This window comes from Astyanax mexicanus, chromosome 2 (assembly GCF_023375975.1).
Source record: "Astyanax mexicanus isolate ESR-SI-001 chromosome 2, AstMex3_surface, whole genome shotgun sequence".
NCBI lineage: Eukaryota > Metazoa > Chordata > Actinopteri > Characiformes > Acestrorhamphidae > Astyanax > Astyanax mexicanus.
Window position 1 is genome coordinate 31,856,864 of NC_064409.1, and position 16,330 is coordinate 31,873,193.

The 16,330-nt window shown below is 36.4% G+C and overlaps 1 protein-coding gene across 1 annotated transcript in view; it reads right to left on the reverse strand.

Moving 5' to 3' along the window:
• zgc:165507 (monocarboxylate transporter 2) overlaps positions 1 to 16,330 on the reverse strand; it is a 48,196-nt gene that overhangs the window by 13,949 nt on the left and 17,917 nt on the right. Inside the window, exon 2 of the mRNA XM_007229749.4 lies at positions 7,788 to 8,020. Within this exon, the coding sequence (XP_007229811.1) occupies positions 7,788 to 8,001 (214 nt within the window). The 5' untranslated portion in view covers positions 8,002 to 8,020. The remainder of the gene's footprint in view (positions 1 to 7,787; positions 8,021 to 16,330) is intronic.

Here is a 16,330-nt window from a genome sequence, read left to right on the forward strand (position 1 = left end):
TAAATTCAACTCACAAAACAGTTAGCATTGGGGCTAACTTGCCAAGGCACACTAGCTGCATTCCGGTGTTCTGAGGTCAATAACTTAAGAAAAGTACTATACTGTACTATACTGTACTTTATACAGTATAGTATTTACAAAAGCTGTTACTGACTGATGTTCATTACAGGGAGCTTTTAAGTCTATGCCATTCAATATGAATTGAACAGTTTATCAATAATTTCTTACCAAAAGCGACTAATGCAATTAATTTGCATTCATTTGCAAAGATATTTTTTCTAAGTCACTTCACACTAAAAATAGACACTAGCACTAGAAATAACAATTACTTATGAACCAACCAAATTGAAACAAACAAAACATGAAATATCCTGGGTTGCACTGCAAACAATGCAACTGCACATGTATGAAGCTTAATTATTTGGATACAGATAGGATCAATCCTCCCATTAATGCAAGTATTATACTGTCAGAGTCAATAATGCGCTCTGGCTGCTGTACAGGAACATTAAGCCTGTAGTAGCCAACATTATATTAATAAGCTTAACATCCTGCTCAGCTATGCCTGTGTCATCAAATCCTTTTTTCATGACCAGACAACACAGACTGTAGAAGTATCAAGTGAGCAGCTGAGGTTATTACTGATCTCAGTAAAATGTAACACTCATGGATTTTTCTTTTTCTCCCATTTTTTGTGAATTTATGTAGAAAATGCATCATATTTTTTATATATAACCCTTTTCAACTATTTTGCCTTCCTTAGAATCGAACAGGCTGTTGTTGTACAGGCTCTTATGAGTGTAATTAATCTCTGTTCTGATTGGCTACCATGTGTCGTACCTCATTCAGAACAGAGTTTGTGCTCCAACACTAATAACTTATAACTTTAGCATAAACAGGTGGGGGCAAACTGTAGTAGGCTGCACAGGCAGATCCACTTAATTACTGTGTTTTTCCAGATATAAGCAATTTAAACCTGACAAAATTAGAGAACAAGTCTTGCTGATGTATGTAGGCATTTTTAAATATACTGGATTAAATGACACGGGTTTAATTCTGTTCACACCTGGATGCTTTAATTATGGATGGAGCACTAAGATGAGAAAAATTGCATGTTAATGCATGTGTGACAATAGACCATTCAGTTCCTCCTTGAAATGCATGACCGAGGCAAAGGCTAATGAATGCACATTATGTGGCTCGTTGCACAGTGAAGGACTGGTGCAATATAAACATTAGGAAAAGCCTGTTGCCTGGTGATGTTCAAGACGCACAACAGTGTTAATCTCTCTTGGTCTTAACATATAATCAGGCAGGTACACATGATTAAGTTAAAGCTTAATGTGTATCTAGGAAGGCAATCTGCTTTGAAAGTTTTCCATCACTACAAGAGCACCAAAAAGATATAACATTAGTGAAAGATGTTTTATCATGTCCTTACTTTTCATAAATAAAAAAATATATATAGAATTTTGTTAGTGTACTGTGTTAGTGTATTGTGTAGTGCAATTTGGATTTATATTACCACTGGCATTCTTAGTTTCTGGCACTAATATCTAGCTAAAAAACAATATTTCAAAGTCAAAATCTGTGCCTGTTATTCACACAGCATTCAGATAGCACTTTTTTTGCCTGACTTTCAGGTTAACAGCATTGTGCACTGATGCTGAAATAAAAAATATCTATTTTCTGGATCATATGGATCACAGTGAAAATAATAATAAAGACTTTTAAGTTTAAGTAAAGAAGAACAGAAAATACATGAAAGTCTTTCTCATGGCATGGACCAATCATAACCCTGCGTTCACACTGGCAGGTAACAAGTAGCTCACGACTCTCAAGTTTGTCTCTTGTGGTTGTGTTTGAGGCCACTTGCGTTGTCGTGTGTGGGTGTGTATAGGCATGGCCAGTGAGCATGCTGGCTAATCTAGCAAATACTCTTTGAGATATCCACTACTTTCCCACAGTTCATTTTTTTTATCCAAATGGTCATAAAAAAAATAAAACAGAAAAAAAAAGGAACAGCAGTTATGAGCCTCTCTTCCATGTCATGAACCATAGTACTAAAGATAGGAACAAGGTGTTGTAGAAACAAAAAGCTGGGGATCTCAGCAATATGTCTGAAAATGTATTGGTCCAATTAGTTTAGAATGTCTCTTCACCACATTATAATTTTTTCATTAAGCTCAGGAAACTCAATTTGCAACTTTTCTATGTTTTGTTATGCCTCTTGCGGTTTGTCATTAAATCACAGATACAAATAGCATCATCATAAAAATGACTGCTCATCTCCCATTCTGTTGCCTACAAGTGGGAATGCAGGGTTAAAGGGTCACAGTCAATGCAGTTTGGTCATTTTACTCTTCTAACATATCAACTAAACCTGTTGATCCCTAGTGGACAGTTAGATATTGCATAAACTCTTGATTAATCTGTATTTTATTATGGCAAATATATAAGCAAAAGAAAAAAAGGGTGAAATATATCTACTGAAAAAATAACCTAGTGTGTCACCAAAAAACATGTATGGGTCATTTTTATGAAAAACAAAAAAACAAGCAAAAAAAACACAAATGACGCTTTCAGAGACAACTGCACGGAACAGGTAAATAAGTACCAGTCAAAAGTTTAGACACACCTCTTCACCCTTTTGGACACGTGTTTTTTTTCTTTTTGTCATTTTTTACATTGCAAATTTAATGTTGAGCTATACAGAAAGATGGGGAATTATTTTGTAAATAAAAAAGTGTTCAATAAACCTGAATATGTTTTCATACTTTAGATTTTTCTAAGTACCACATTTATCTTTGAGGACAGATCTGCACACTCTTGGTATTTTAATCTCAGTGTCTTCATGAGGGAGAGTCACCTGGAATAGTTTCCTCAGCGTCTTGAAGGAGTTTCTGGAGGTGCTGAACAATAGCTGCTCCTTTTTTCTTCACGCTGTGAAACTCCAGCTCATCCCAAATCACCTCAAATCACCATCTCTGTTGGGTTTAGGTTTACTTTTTTTATTTACTATGTAATTCAATTTGTGTCCCTTAATTATCTGTATGTCTTTAATATTCTATATTATTCAATAAATAAAGAAAAGCACTAAATGAGAAGGTGTGTCCAAACTTGTTGATACTGTAGATTAGAAATACTGCTGATTTTAAAAAAAGCTTATTTTTACAGTATTGTTGCAAAAGTGTGTTTTTTTTAAATAATAAAGAACCTTATTGAATGACAGCAGAAGCCAGACTAAACCATGATCCTCAAACGTGCTTAAAGAATATAAAACTTTTTCAACACACACAGAATCTGATATAGGTGTGTGAAGATATGCAGCACATCCTGAGAATGTTTTGGTGGGAAAGAGCTTTGTTATGACTGGTATCTCCACTGAACATTTCTGTTTCTCTTTTGTCCCAGCTCTCCTTATTTGAAGGGACCTTTCTTATATATGACAGTTTTGTTAATGGAAATCTCCCACAACACGAAACACTGCTAAACACCATATAATTACAGATATATGCTGATTCCCAAATAATCCTTCAAGCTTAAAGAGGCTTTAGCTACTTAAAGTGGAGGATTATAACAAGTTACTGATGCAGTTTCCAAGAGTTCTTGAAAAACTAAACTAGACTCTGTTATATTTACTCAGAATATAAACTTTAGTTTTTCTACTTTTCCTTATAGGGGAAATGTCAGTGATATAATAATAAGAAATCTTCCTAATATGATGAACTTCCTGATACTTTCTTAATCTCATTATAGTTCTCTACAACAAGTTTTAACTTTGTCAAACTGCAAATTTGATCCATGGGTAACAAAAGTGTTATTTTTTCACACTATAAGGCGCACTTAAAATCCTTTAATTTTCCCAAAAAAGGACAGTGCGCCTTTTAATCCAGTGCACCTTATGTATGAATTCTATCAGTCAGGTTGTAAGGAGCAGTAAAGCCACTCTGCTGAAGTACAGCTTTATACAGGAGTTTCGATTTAGCATGGAGGCTGGAGTAGCATTAGCATTACACGCTAATTGCGCTAGCTCTTTCGCCGATATCTGCCTGTAGCCTGCTGCTAACCCTGGCAAGCACTGCTGGAGCAGCATTAGCATTACCCGCTAACCGTGCTAGCTATTTCACTGTTCAGAGGGGAATATTTCAGACTGTAGCTTCTGCGTTTACCATGTTAAAACAAACTACGTGAGACGAACCACTAGCTAATATTGTCATGGCTTACCAGAGCACTCAGGGTTCCTCAGTGGTTAATAAATAATAAACGAAAGCGCTTTACTCACTAGGGGTGGGCGATATGGGCAAAAAAAAAATATCTCGATATTTTTTTGGATTTTTGCGATAACGATATTTTGACGATATTTTCCAAAAAATACAAAACTATTCTAAAAAAAGTATTCAATTGAACATGTAAGGTTCAAAATATGGTAAAAAACAGGAAATTTTTTAGGCGCTTTTCAGATTTTCTATTTCTATTTTTTATTTTTAGATCCATAAAATGATATATTTATGTGGATGAAGTGTTTTAGTAGCTCTATATTCTGCTATTAGAAGTTTTAAAATCACCATGTAAAATTATAAACTGCTCCCTAGATATGATAGAGATCTGAACCTGGGATGGTCCTTTCTTTCTGAAAAGGACTGGAAACTTTAGAAGAATAAAAACTATTAATTTTATAACTTATTTCGCAATAAAGAAGGTCTCTCAGCCTGTTCTCTCCCTATAGAATAGACCCGCTGGAGCAGATTTTCCAGAGGGAGGGGGGAGCGCTCTCAGAGTGTCCGGTTTCAGAGCGGGCTTCACCTCTGTCCCACATAACTCGCCACCTGATGGGGGTGGGGGGTGTTCTGCAGGTACCCCGGGCGGATCAAAGAGCGTGTTTTTATCACAAACCGGACCGTCTAGCGCACGCTTTCAGCTCTAAAACGAAATACAGCTAAATGTGACTGAAAAGTAGAGATTCTTAGCTTTAAAATGGCATATTGGGTGTCTATATTGAGCCTATACTTACTCAAACACAGCCAGATATGAATTATGATATTTTTCTGGCCCGCCGGCGGGACAGGGCGTGTTAATACTAGAGACCTGCGCGGGACAGCATTTCCAGTCCTGCTCCCGCAAAAAAATATGATTTTCAGTCCCACTCCCGCCCGCAATTCCCGCATGATTCCGACGTTCGCGTTACTGCTCAAGGCAGTTCTTGTCATTGGCTTGAGGAATTAAAAGTGATGTACTTAGCTGAACACATCACTAAGCTAGCTGCAATGACAAAATATTCAAATAAACAGAAATATTTAACCAAAATAACAAATACATTCTTACACAAAACAAACTAAAAAGTAAACAATTAGAACTAAAAAAAAGAAGTAACTAAACAAAACCCACCTACAGACCCAAACAAATAAACGCCACAATAAAGCAAACACAACTGAAAGCAAACACAACTGAAAGCAAACACAACTGAAAGCAAACAGGGCCTGCAGGCCAAGACACAAGACACAGGCCAAGGCCCTCTCTTTAAGGAAAATAAAGGAATAATAAATCGCAAAAACAAATAAAATTAGAAAACAAACAAACTAAACTAAATCCAAAATACTAACGAAACTATAATCTAACGAATTGCAAAAGATGAAAAATAAAAATGTCACACAAAAGTAGGAAAACAATAAATAAGTAAATAATAAAGTAAATAAACTGCGTCTGGACGACACCAAATACAATAAATCACCCAGAAACAAAGAAATAAACAAACAACAATGTAACGACTGGCAAAGCACCAGCTTAACCAGAACCAGCACAACGAAAGGAAGAGCAGCTAAGGTTAGCTTTCCGAGACTTTCCGTCTGCCTCATCCGCCCGCAATGAGCTTTCAAAATTTGCCCTGCGCTGCACTACTATGCATTGGGTCCAGCGGGTGCAGGTCTCTACTTTATACACAACGCACTCTGAGTTTAGTTAATCAGTTGTTTTTACTTACATTATGTATATGTATAAATATATAAATAACAGCCTTAAAATACGATGCAGTTTATTAATTTTTGCCGATTTAAAAAAAACAAAAAAAACCTCGATATTACAAAATTACACATCGTCAAATCAACATTCACGATAATTTCGCAAACGATACATATCGCCCACGACTATTACTCACCCAAATAAACAGTTTTCAGAAGAGAAATCTGTGTAGCTTAACATCCAGTGCTCGTTTGACTTTCAAAGAAAGTCTTTTTTTATTACAGTTCTGCTTACTTAACTTAGCTTTACTTAACTTGGTTAGCTAAACTTAGTTAGCTAAGAGCATGGGCTTGCACGTAATGTTTCAAATCACAGATTTGAATTTGTACTAGATTCATGAACCAATTCACTTAATGAGTCGATTCTACACTCCACCCATCCTGTAAGTTCCTCAAAACATCCAAACATTGCACAGATTACATAAAAAATCACAAAATATCAGCTTTTAAAGTTTAAATGTCAGCTAGCTTTAAATTGTTTACTTTCGGCTTTTTAGAGTTTTACGTTTTTGCCATGGTATAGAGATATTTAGACATTGCATCGAAATATATATATATCATAATTTTGGTATCATGAAAAAAATACCAGGGGCAGCTGGCTTCTTAAGTTTAGATTTCATCACCCTATAAAAAAAAGACCAGTCTCTGAAAGAATCTGAAGGTCTTATTAAATTGTCTGATAAAAGAAGAAACTTTAAGGAGACTAATGCCTTGACACAATTAACAAAAAAAAAATCCTCTCTGTGCGGGTAATGAGAGCGCTACAAAATCATTACCGAGATTTTTAAAGACAGCAGGCAGCCTTCAAAATAAATTAGATGTGGATCTGCATCCATCCTGTCTCACAGCAATGATGATGTCAAGGCCAAGCTAGCCTCTAATTAGAAATGACAAGTAAGCAAGTAGGGCCAGGATATTCATTGTCTACATATTGAATTAGACCTCTCAGGTTGCTCTTGTTTTCATCTTAGAGGTTATTATGGCCCAGAACCATCTGTCAATTTTCCTGAAGGAGTATAGCCACCTGTCTAGTGTGTACCTTAATGCGTGAGACAATGAGGAATTAAGACTTACGCTATGACACAAAAGCCCATGACGTTATCTCACGCCTTATTTCAGGAGGCACTATATAGAAGAATATTAAACCACAAACCAAGACCCAACAGCATCTTTCTAAAGACATAAAATACCCTAAAGTTAACTAGTTAACCAGCAGTTAGGTTGCTGAACTTGTGCTCAGACGCTATCACATAAGTTATGAGTTATAATTGAAAACAAAGGGTTCAGGGTATAGGGGTACAAATTAGAAATGGGGTTGCGTCAGCATCAGTAACATTTAACTTCTGTGAAGTAGCAGTAGTGAAGCTGTTTGTTGAAATAACATCCCTTATAGATGAACTGTTAATACATAACTTATTCATTTTAACTTTGCAAGTACTGTAGTAACTGTAGTAAAACACTTATTTCAAAACTATGTTTAATGTCTGATAGAAAGCAAAAATAGTCCCAGAATGATTTTTTTCCCGTAGTATCTGGGTAGAATCCAGCAAATGAGCTGTAACACATTCAGGAGAAGAAATTACTTGGATAAAAAAATAAGGTATATGTTTATTAAAGGCTTCAAACAAAACATGCAAAGTCTTTTCAGAAGATACTGTTATTAATTCAGATTGAAGTGCCAAAAATGTTTATTCACGTGCACCAGCAAACAGCTTTTTCACTACATTTTATGAATTTACAAACATAATGGGAGGAAGCATTAATCCCTACCTCCAGCATACATGACGGCCAGCATGATAGAGGAGATCCAGGCTACTTGACTGTAGGATGCATCAAAAATTCTCTGGATGTCCTTGAAGAAGACAGTGGTGGCTTTAGGGAAGGCATAGGAGAAGCCGATAGAGATGAAGGCTCCACACACTACAGCCCAGCCCCAACCTCCATCTGGAGGGGGCACAGTTGGCTGTCCAATTGGGGGAGGCATTGTAAACCCCGGTTTATTGCTATGGACAGAAAAGAGACAGGAAGAAACATAACAGTTAGAATTGTTTTGCTTTCTAATTGAGATTTTCTTATCAGATCCAGGAGATCAGAGATTATCAAGACATATTTTCACGAATTGGGTATCTGCTATTTTATTCATGCAACAGTGAGGCTTGTTGTCACAAGGTAACAATATTTTAAAGACTACAGTGTATCACCATAACATAACATCAGAAATTGTAATGTCTGAATGCATTAGAGGAATCTGTATTTTATATAAACCCAGGCAACTGCAAGCTGATTCTCTGTTTTATGCCATTGTTGTCCACTTTACAAAAATATGTAAGAAATGAACTAAAGCCCATGCTTTTCATACTGAACTTATGGGTGTGTACAAATGTTAGGAGAGCTGAAAAATGAATAAAGATAGAAAAACTAATGAGGCCGTTTATTCAGACTGATGTGTTTTGATTGTACATACTATTATTAATAACAAAATATTTAAAATACAACAGGTAGGCAAATGATAACGGACGGCAGTCAAATTATAATACTGTTATTAAACAGACTAAAACTGCCTGTCATTTTAAAATCAGTGAGTGATAAAATGGGGATGTATAGCAGTAAATAATGTCACATTGTATAAGTGTTCTGCTAAAAAAGCAATTAGTTATATTAGTTACTTAAATATTAAAGCAGCAGTATGAGAGAATGACACACATGCCTGTCACAAGTGTTCAAAATGAAACCACGCCAGAAACCAGCATCTTCATTTAGGCTAACACAGCTCAGCAGTAGTGCTTTTCAAATGTGCAGTTACTCAACCAGTAAATGCTTTACTTTCAAGCTAATTATATCATATTTGGGACACAGAATGTTGCCTTTTTCAAAATAAAATCTATAAAAAAGCAGTTAAGTTATAATTGGTATCAGTATCTGTACTCTGTATCGGTAAGTACTTGAAAATGTGGTATCGGGAGGGAAGGGAAGAGGTGGTATCGGTGCATCCCTACACTGTAAAAAACAAAACTTAAAATTGTTCTGCTTAATGTGATTTGTAAGTAATCTAAATGAGAAATATTGAATTGCACCCTAAAATATAGTAAACTAATCACCCCAACTTACTTTATTAAGTTTCTTGTTAAAAGTTGGTCCAAATAAAAAATCTGTGTTGGCAAAATTTACATATTGTAGTTAACCCTAGTCGAGGCCATGCCAACTACTCTGCACATGCTCAGTTTGACCCTTTATTTGATTGGGGTCTATGGAGCAATGTTAATCACACTATTTGCATATTGGGAGTGTCCTTTTACCTTTCATTCACCATCAGTGTGTAAGCATTCTCCACAAGCTGCCTTCTCTTGGAATTTGCATATTTGTTATATAATAGTAACTGCCTGGCCTCAGTGTTGAAGCTCGTAAGAGCAGGTTACTATATTCTGTGTTGCCAAGTCTGTATTGGTTACATTTGCATTAATTGCACTAGTTTTACCTAACTGACAATAAGGTGGATATGTGATAGTCATAAATTCCAATTACCCAGTTGCTATGTTAAATTAACAAAAGTATAGCGTTGCACCCACTAAATTATTTTGATTCATGTAAAACATTTTATTGGTGCAACTTATTTTTTTAGTTGGTCCTAAAGGATGGTCAGCAAAACTTACAATACACATTTTGTAGAATTTAAATCAGGCCATTAAAAGACACAAATTACATTTTTAAGTTGGTGAGATTTAATATTTAAAGTTTTAATACATATGATCTGGGCTAAAGATTTCTGGTTGGCACAACTGCATGTTTTTTTTTTTTTTTTTTTTTTCAAAACTTAAAAGACTGAGTTGGTCTCAAAACTCAAAAATGTAGTGCAGTAAGTTGCCTTAATATTTTGAGTTTTCTTAACTTTTTTTATTTTTAGAGTGTAATAGAATCACAAGAATCAGAGAGGTTCAGATTAAACCCAGCACAACTCAGATACACGTATTGCATTATGTAACAAAAATGGATTGAGACCTCCCTAGTGTCCATTAGGCATTTTTTTTGTTTATAGATAAACTAGAACGTTGAGGAGATAAAGTCTTTTGTAAATTAATTTGGTTTCTGATAAAGCTAAAATAAACTAGGCAGTGAAGACCTTGAAAATGGAGAGAAAAACAGGAGAAAGAGAGTGCTTTGTCTTGGGCCCTGCTCTTGGCAGATCTCCCTTTTACTCTGATTAGACTGGCTCAGGTCATGCTGACATTGAGTCAGAAACTAAGCTGTCTCTTAATGTCTCATTGTTCAGAACTTTATTGCCTATTATTGATATACTTCACCTCATCATACTAGTCCTGAGCACTCCACAACTGAAATAACATACACAGCAAATTCTGCCTTTTGAAATAAATGCATTTTGAAATGAATATGTGTGACCATCAGAGAGACCCTTCTCTTCTCCCCTTCTCTGGGAGTTTATTTTATTTTATCTTTTAAATATTTTTAGGAGTTAAAAGTGAGAAGCACACAAAAACCGTATATGTCTCCTAATTCCTGGCATCATTTATTTGCATAATTGGTATCCACCCATAACTCACCATCAGTGTGTAGTCTTGCCCTAGAACAGGGCTTCCTTTTCATGGGTATTCAGCTACACAAAAATCATTATTGCCAGAAGTCAGTTTTTCATCTACGTCATATTTTTTTATTAGCCACTGAATATTAGGGGTGTGAATCACAAGGCGCCCCACATTACAATATTATCATGATGCATTACCCACAATAACACTAATATCACAATACTGTGATTCTGCAATTATCAATATATTACACAGACAATTCTTTATAATACTTTACTTCAAATAATCCTAAATAAGCGCATACCAGAAATTATGTGTTTATTGTTGTCGGTTTCACAGAATTTGAAAACCAATGTTCTTTACCAAGGGTTTACTCTAATGGATTTGATTACAAGTTTAAGTTAAACTGGGGGTGAGTCTAGAGGATGTATATTATATACAGTGAGTCCAAGAAGTATTTGATCCCTTGCTGATTTTCTTTGTTTGCCCACTAATAAAGACACTATCCTTCTGCACTTTTAATGGTAGATATATTCTAACATGGAGAGACAGAATATCAAGACAAAAATCCAGAATATAATTTTAAAGAATATATTTTAATTAATTTGTATTTCAATGAGGAAAATAAGTATTTGATCCCTCTTGCCAAACACACTCAATACTTAGTGGCAAAGCCTTTGTTTGCAAGCACAGCGGTGAGACGTTTGTTGTAGTTAACCACAAGTTTAGCACACACACCAGGGTGAATTTTGGCCCACTCTTCTTTGCAGATCCTCTCTAAATCATGAAGGTTGGTGGGCTGTCGCTTGGCAACTCTGACCTTCAGCTCCCTCCGTAGATTTTCGATCGGATTGAGGTCTGGCGACTGGCTGGGCCACTCCATGACCTTAATGTGATTTTTCTTGAGCCAATCCTTTGCTGTATGTTTAGGGTCGTTATCATGTTGGAAGACCCAACCACGGCCCATTTTCAGATCCCTGGCAGAGGGGAGGAGGTTGTCCCTCAGGATTGTGCGGTACATGGCTCCATCCATCTTCCCAGTGATGCGGTGAAGTAGCCCTGTACCCTTGGCAGAGAAACACCCCCAAAACATTATGCTTCCACCTCCATGCTTGACGGTGGGCACAGTGTTCTTGGGGTCATAGGCAGCATTTTTCTTCCTCCACACATGGCGGGTGGAGTTGAGGCCAAAAAATTTCAATTTTGGTCTCGTCTGACCACAAAACCTTCTCCCAATAACTTGGTTCATCTTTCAAATGATCATTGGCATACTTGAGGCGCGCCTCCACATGTGCTCTCTTCAGCAGGGGTACCTTTCGGGCACTGCAGGATGTGAATCCATTGTTGCGCAAAGTGTTGCCAATTGTTTCCTTGCAAACTGTGGTCCCAGCTGCCTTCAGGTCATTTGCTAACTCCTGCCGAGTGGTTGCAGGACGATTTCTGACCGTTCTCAGCATCATTGCCACCCCACGAGGCGAAATCTTCTTTGGAGCACCGGGCCGAGGTCTGTTGATTGTCATGTTATACTCTTTAAACTTTCTGATAATTGCACCAATAGTTGTTACTTTCACATCCAACACCTTACTAATCTTTTTGTAGCCCATTCCAGCTTTGTGAAGGTCAACAATTCTGACTCTGAGGTCCTGTGACAGCTCTTTGGTTTTACCCATGTTGGAGACTTGAAATCTGTGTGATCTGTCTGATTCTGTGGACAGGTGTTTTTCACACAAGTGATTAGTGAGAACAGGTGCCTTCAGGTCAGGTAACAAGTTGATTGGGAGTGTCTAACTGGTCTGTAAAAGCCAGAACTGCTAATGAATACTAAGGGATCAAATACTTATTTCACTCCATGAAATACAAATCAATTAATATATATTCCTTAGATTTATTTTCTGGATTTTCTTTTTAATATTCTGTCTCTCCATGTAAGAATACATCTACCATTAAAAGTATAGAATGATCATGTCTTTATTAGTGGGCCAACGAAGAAAATCAGCAAGGGATCAAATACTTCTTGGACTCACTGTACATTTCAATAAAACTACTGATATTTGATGCCATCAATTAATAACGTATGACAAATTAAAATTGTACATAATTTTACAGTATCAACATTTTGTCCCAACTTTACTGAATAGGTTAGCTGGGTTAGCTTGTGTTTGTGTTTCCTAATACAGCAAAATATGGCCCTGCTTTTATCCTGCCCACCAGCATAAAGTCAAACTTTGCAGTAAAAAAAAAATGGTAGCTTGCTCTTATTGCCTACAACACTGTAGACAGGCAGTCAACCATTATATAATATACAACTAAATACCCAAGGGAAAGTCACCATGGTGTGAGGGTTGGTGGGACACACACAATATGCAAATAAATGATGCTAGGAGCCAATAGGAAAGATGGACTTTTTGTGTACAAAGAAAGGTTAGTTAGACATTACTTATTTTTGAGTCTCAGCTGGGAACATTTACACAAAATATGAACTCTGCCCAAATAAAGTGAGTGCAAATGCAAATTGTGTTGCAAATTGAACCAACAATAGAAATGATGCTCCTCAACATGTTTAACTCTGAAACAAAGCAATGCTAAAGACTACCACTAAACAGGGTGTAGTCTAACTTAAAGTATTTAAAGCATTTACGTTTTTCATAAATGTAATTTGTGAGTTGGAAAGGACGTCCACTAAGCCAGACCTGAGTGACTGAGGTCATTCAGTGTAAGGTAATCACCACAGCAACACTGTTTACATTCGGCAGCCAATCGGAAACACTAATCCGTACAATAACCCCCACCCCCGACTTATCTCGCTTCTCAGTCCTTGGTGTGAGAGCTCATGGAAATCTGGGCTGGCAAAATAACTGTAACCGAATCACAATTGTATTTACAATCCAAACAACACCTCTTGTGAGCTGGAGCATGTGAAATAAGAGGCTCACATACAGACAGACAGACACAGACACACACACACACCTTTTAAACTGTACACCCCTGAACAAAAGGCCGTTGGTTAGGTAAGCTTGTGTTTTCCTTTCTATTGTGTGCCACAAATCAAACAGCCTATTCATTATGCTGTGATAGTACACTGATACAGAGCAATATTATTATGATTTTGTAATTCCTTATTTTGGGTTATTATTGAATGTGGGTAATAAACATAAATATCCGACTGCTTGGGTGGAACTATAAACACAAGCCCCTGAGATCTCAAGACTCTAAAGCCACAAAACAACTTTGCATAAAATCTAGGTTTTAGTAATTAGAACATCTGTATCATAAACAATTGTGGGAAATTTATCCCAAATATAACATCACAATAGTTGAAGATATTTTCTGACACATCATATGTACAGTGACAGAAATAATTATTTGATCACTTGCTGATTTTGTAGGTTTGCCCACAGACATAGACATGAACAGTCTATAATGCACTGTAGGTTCAGAATAATTAGAACATTTGAGTATGTGTTTATTATGTTGGCCTTGGATGCTTTATTTAGTACTTAGAAGCTCTGTCTGTTTTTGTAAGGGCATTTAACACTGCCAGTCACTATCATTACCACCCACTGCGCTGTCAACTGTGGGTGGTAATGTCTACTATGATGTATTCCTGGTATATACCTGACACTGTGGATTAAATAATGCTTATTGCCTAAACAGCTTCGGGACATCCAACAGGCCTCACACGAACGTCCAATAATTGACATAACCCAATTCACAAGATAACACCTCAGAATTTACACAGGTGTGGGTGTTCCCCAGCCATACCCCAAGACAACACTGCAGTCCATGACCTTAACCATGTTAGTGTACGTATTTTTATTTTTTACAGAATTTCACACAGCCAATGAAAATTAAGTGACACTTATAAGAATCTATACTATATTAAGTTGCCCTCTGCAATACTTAATATATCACAATTTTTTCAATACTTCATGACATCTGTGTAACTAAAGAACATTTTTTATTTATCAATTATGAATTTTCACAGAAATCGACAACCAATATTCTTCACCGCAGGTTTATCGTATTTATTTGATTAGTGCTAATTGGTGGGTGAGTCTAAGGAAGTTTATAGCACCTATATTTCAATCAAAATAAATAAAAAAAAGTATCGATAATGTATCACAAACAAAACTGATACAATATACCGCAATACTGATGTTTTGTCCCACCCCCAATAACCACAGCTTGTTCTTACTACTATATGAAGCAATAAGGGGCAGCTGTTACCTAGAAGTTAGCAAAACAGTCTTGGGACTTGGGGCATAATACTGTAGCATAATCATCACAATAATTATAAATAAAAGTCATATTATTATATTCCCCGCCCATTTTCATAACATGAATGTTGTGGAAGAGGTATAAAGTCTTGCTCATTCTATCTTGAAATGAACACAGATTTAATAGAGAACATAGCAAGCTAAATCTACTCCTATAAGAGCAGCATTTCCCTCAATGGCACACTGTGGGAAAACACCAGGGTCTGTTACTGTACACAGACACACAGACATAAACTAACATTTTCAGCATCTTAGCACCCCTGCTGAGTTAGATCAACTGAAATTACTCAACCAATGAAGTGTTGTGTTTAGAAGGGTGTGTCAGGTTGCAGGAAATTCCTGTAGTGGCGTGCTTGAGGCCATTGTTAACCCTCTCAAGCAACCAGTAGTAATCAAAACGTGTCCATGTGACATCTCTTCTTACACGAGTCACGGAAACAGAGGTTACTCCACACCCCAGGTAAACAAACCCCGCCTCAGGATTTTACAGTAGAAAATCAGGAACTGCTTCACTAAAAAAATTACATGCATAGACATTTCATAGACAAGTGAAGCAAGTAGGAGAGCCAGACACTTGTTAGGTGCTTGTTATATATATATTTCAAATAAATATACATTTCTTGGTTTTGCATTTTTGTCATATTAACATTTTTCTAATTATCAAACATACTTTGAGACAAAGATAATCTGAGTAAATATAAAAGGCATTTTTTTAAAGATGATTTCATTTATTGAGGGAAAAACTATCCAAACTAATCTAGCCCTTTGTGAAAAATAATTTAACTGTGAATAATCACACTTTTGGAAAGCTTTTTGGAATTCAATTTTACTATTAAACACAACCAGGCCTAATTACTGCCAGACATGTAGAATCAATAAATCACTTAAATAGAACCTGTCTGACAACATGAAGCATAATAAAAGATCTCAAAAAGCAACACATTATGCCTCAATCTGAAGAAATTTAAAAACAGAAAATAAAATCATTGATCATCTATCAGTCTGGGGAAGATTACAAACTCATTTTTAAGGCTTTGGGACTCCAGTGGACCAGAGTAAGTGCCATTATTCACAAATGAAGAAAACATGGAACTCTGGAACCTTCCCAGGAGTGACCGGCCAAACAAAAAGGGCATGGACAACTCATCCAGGAGGTCACAAAAGAACCCAAACAACATCTAAAGAACTGCAGGTCTCACTTGTCTCAGTTAAGGTCAGTGTTAATGATTTAATAATAAGAAAGAGAATGGTTGAAAATGGTTCCAAGGCAAAATACACTGTTTACCTAAAAGAACACAACAGCCCATCTCATATTTACCAAAAAACATCCTGATGATCCCCAGGACTTTGAGAAAATATTCTTTGGACTCACATAACAAAATGGAACATTTTGGAAGGCATGTGTCCCGTTACATCTGGCATAAACCTAACACATCATTTCAGAAAAAAGAACCTCATAATGAATGTAAAACATGGTGGTGGTAGTGTGATGGTCTGG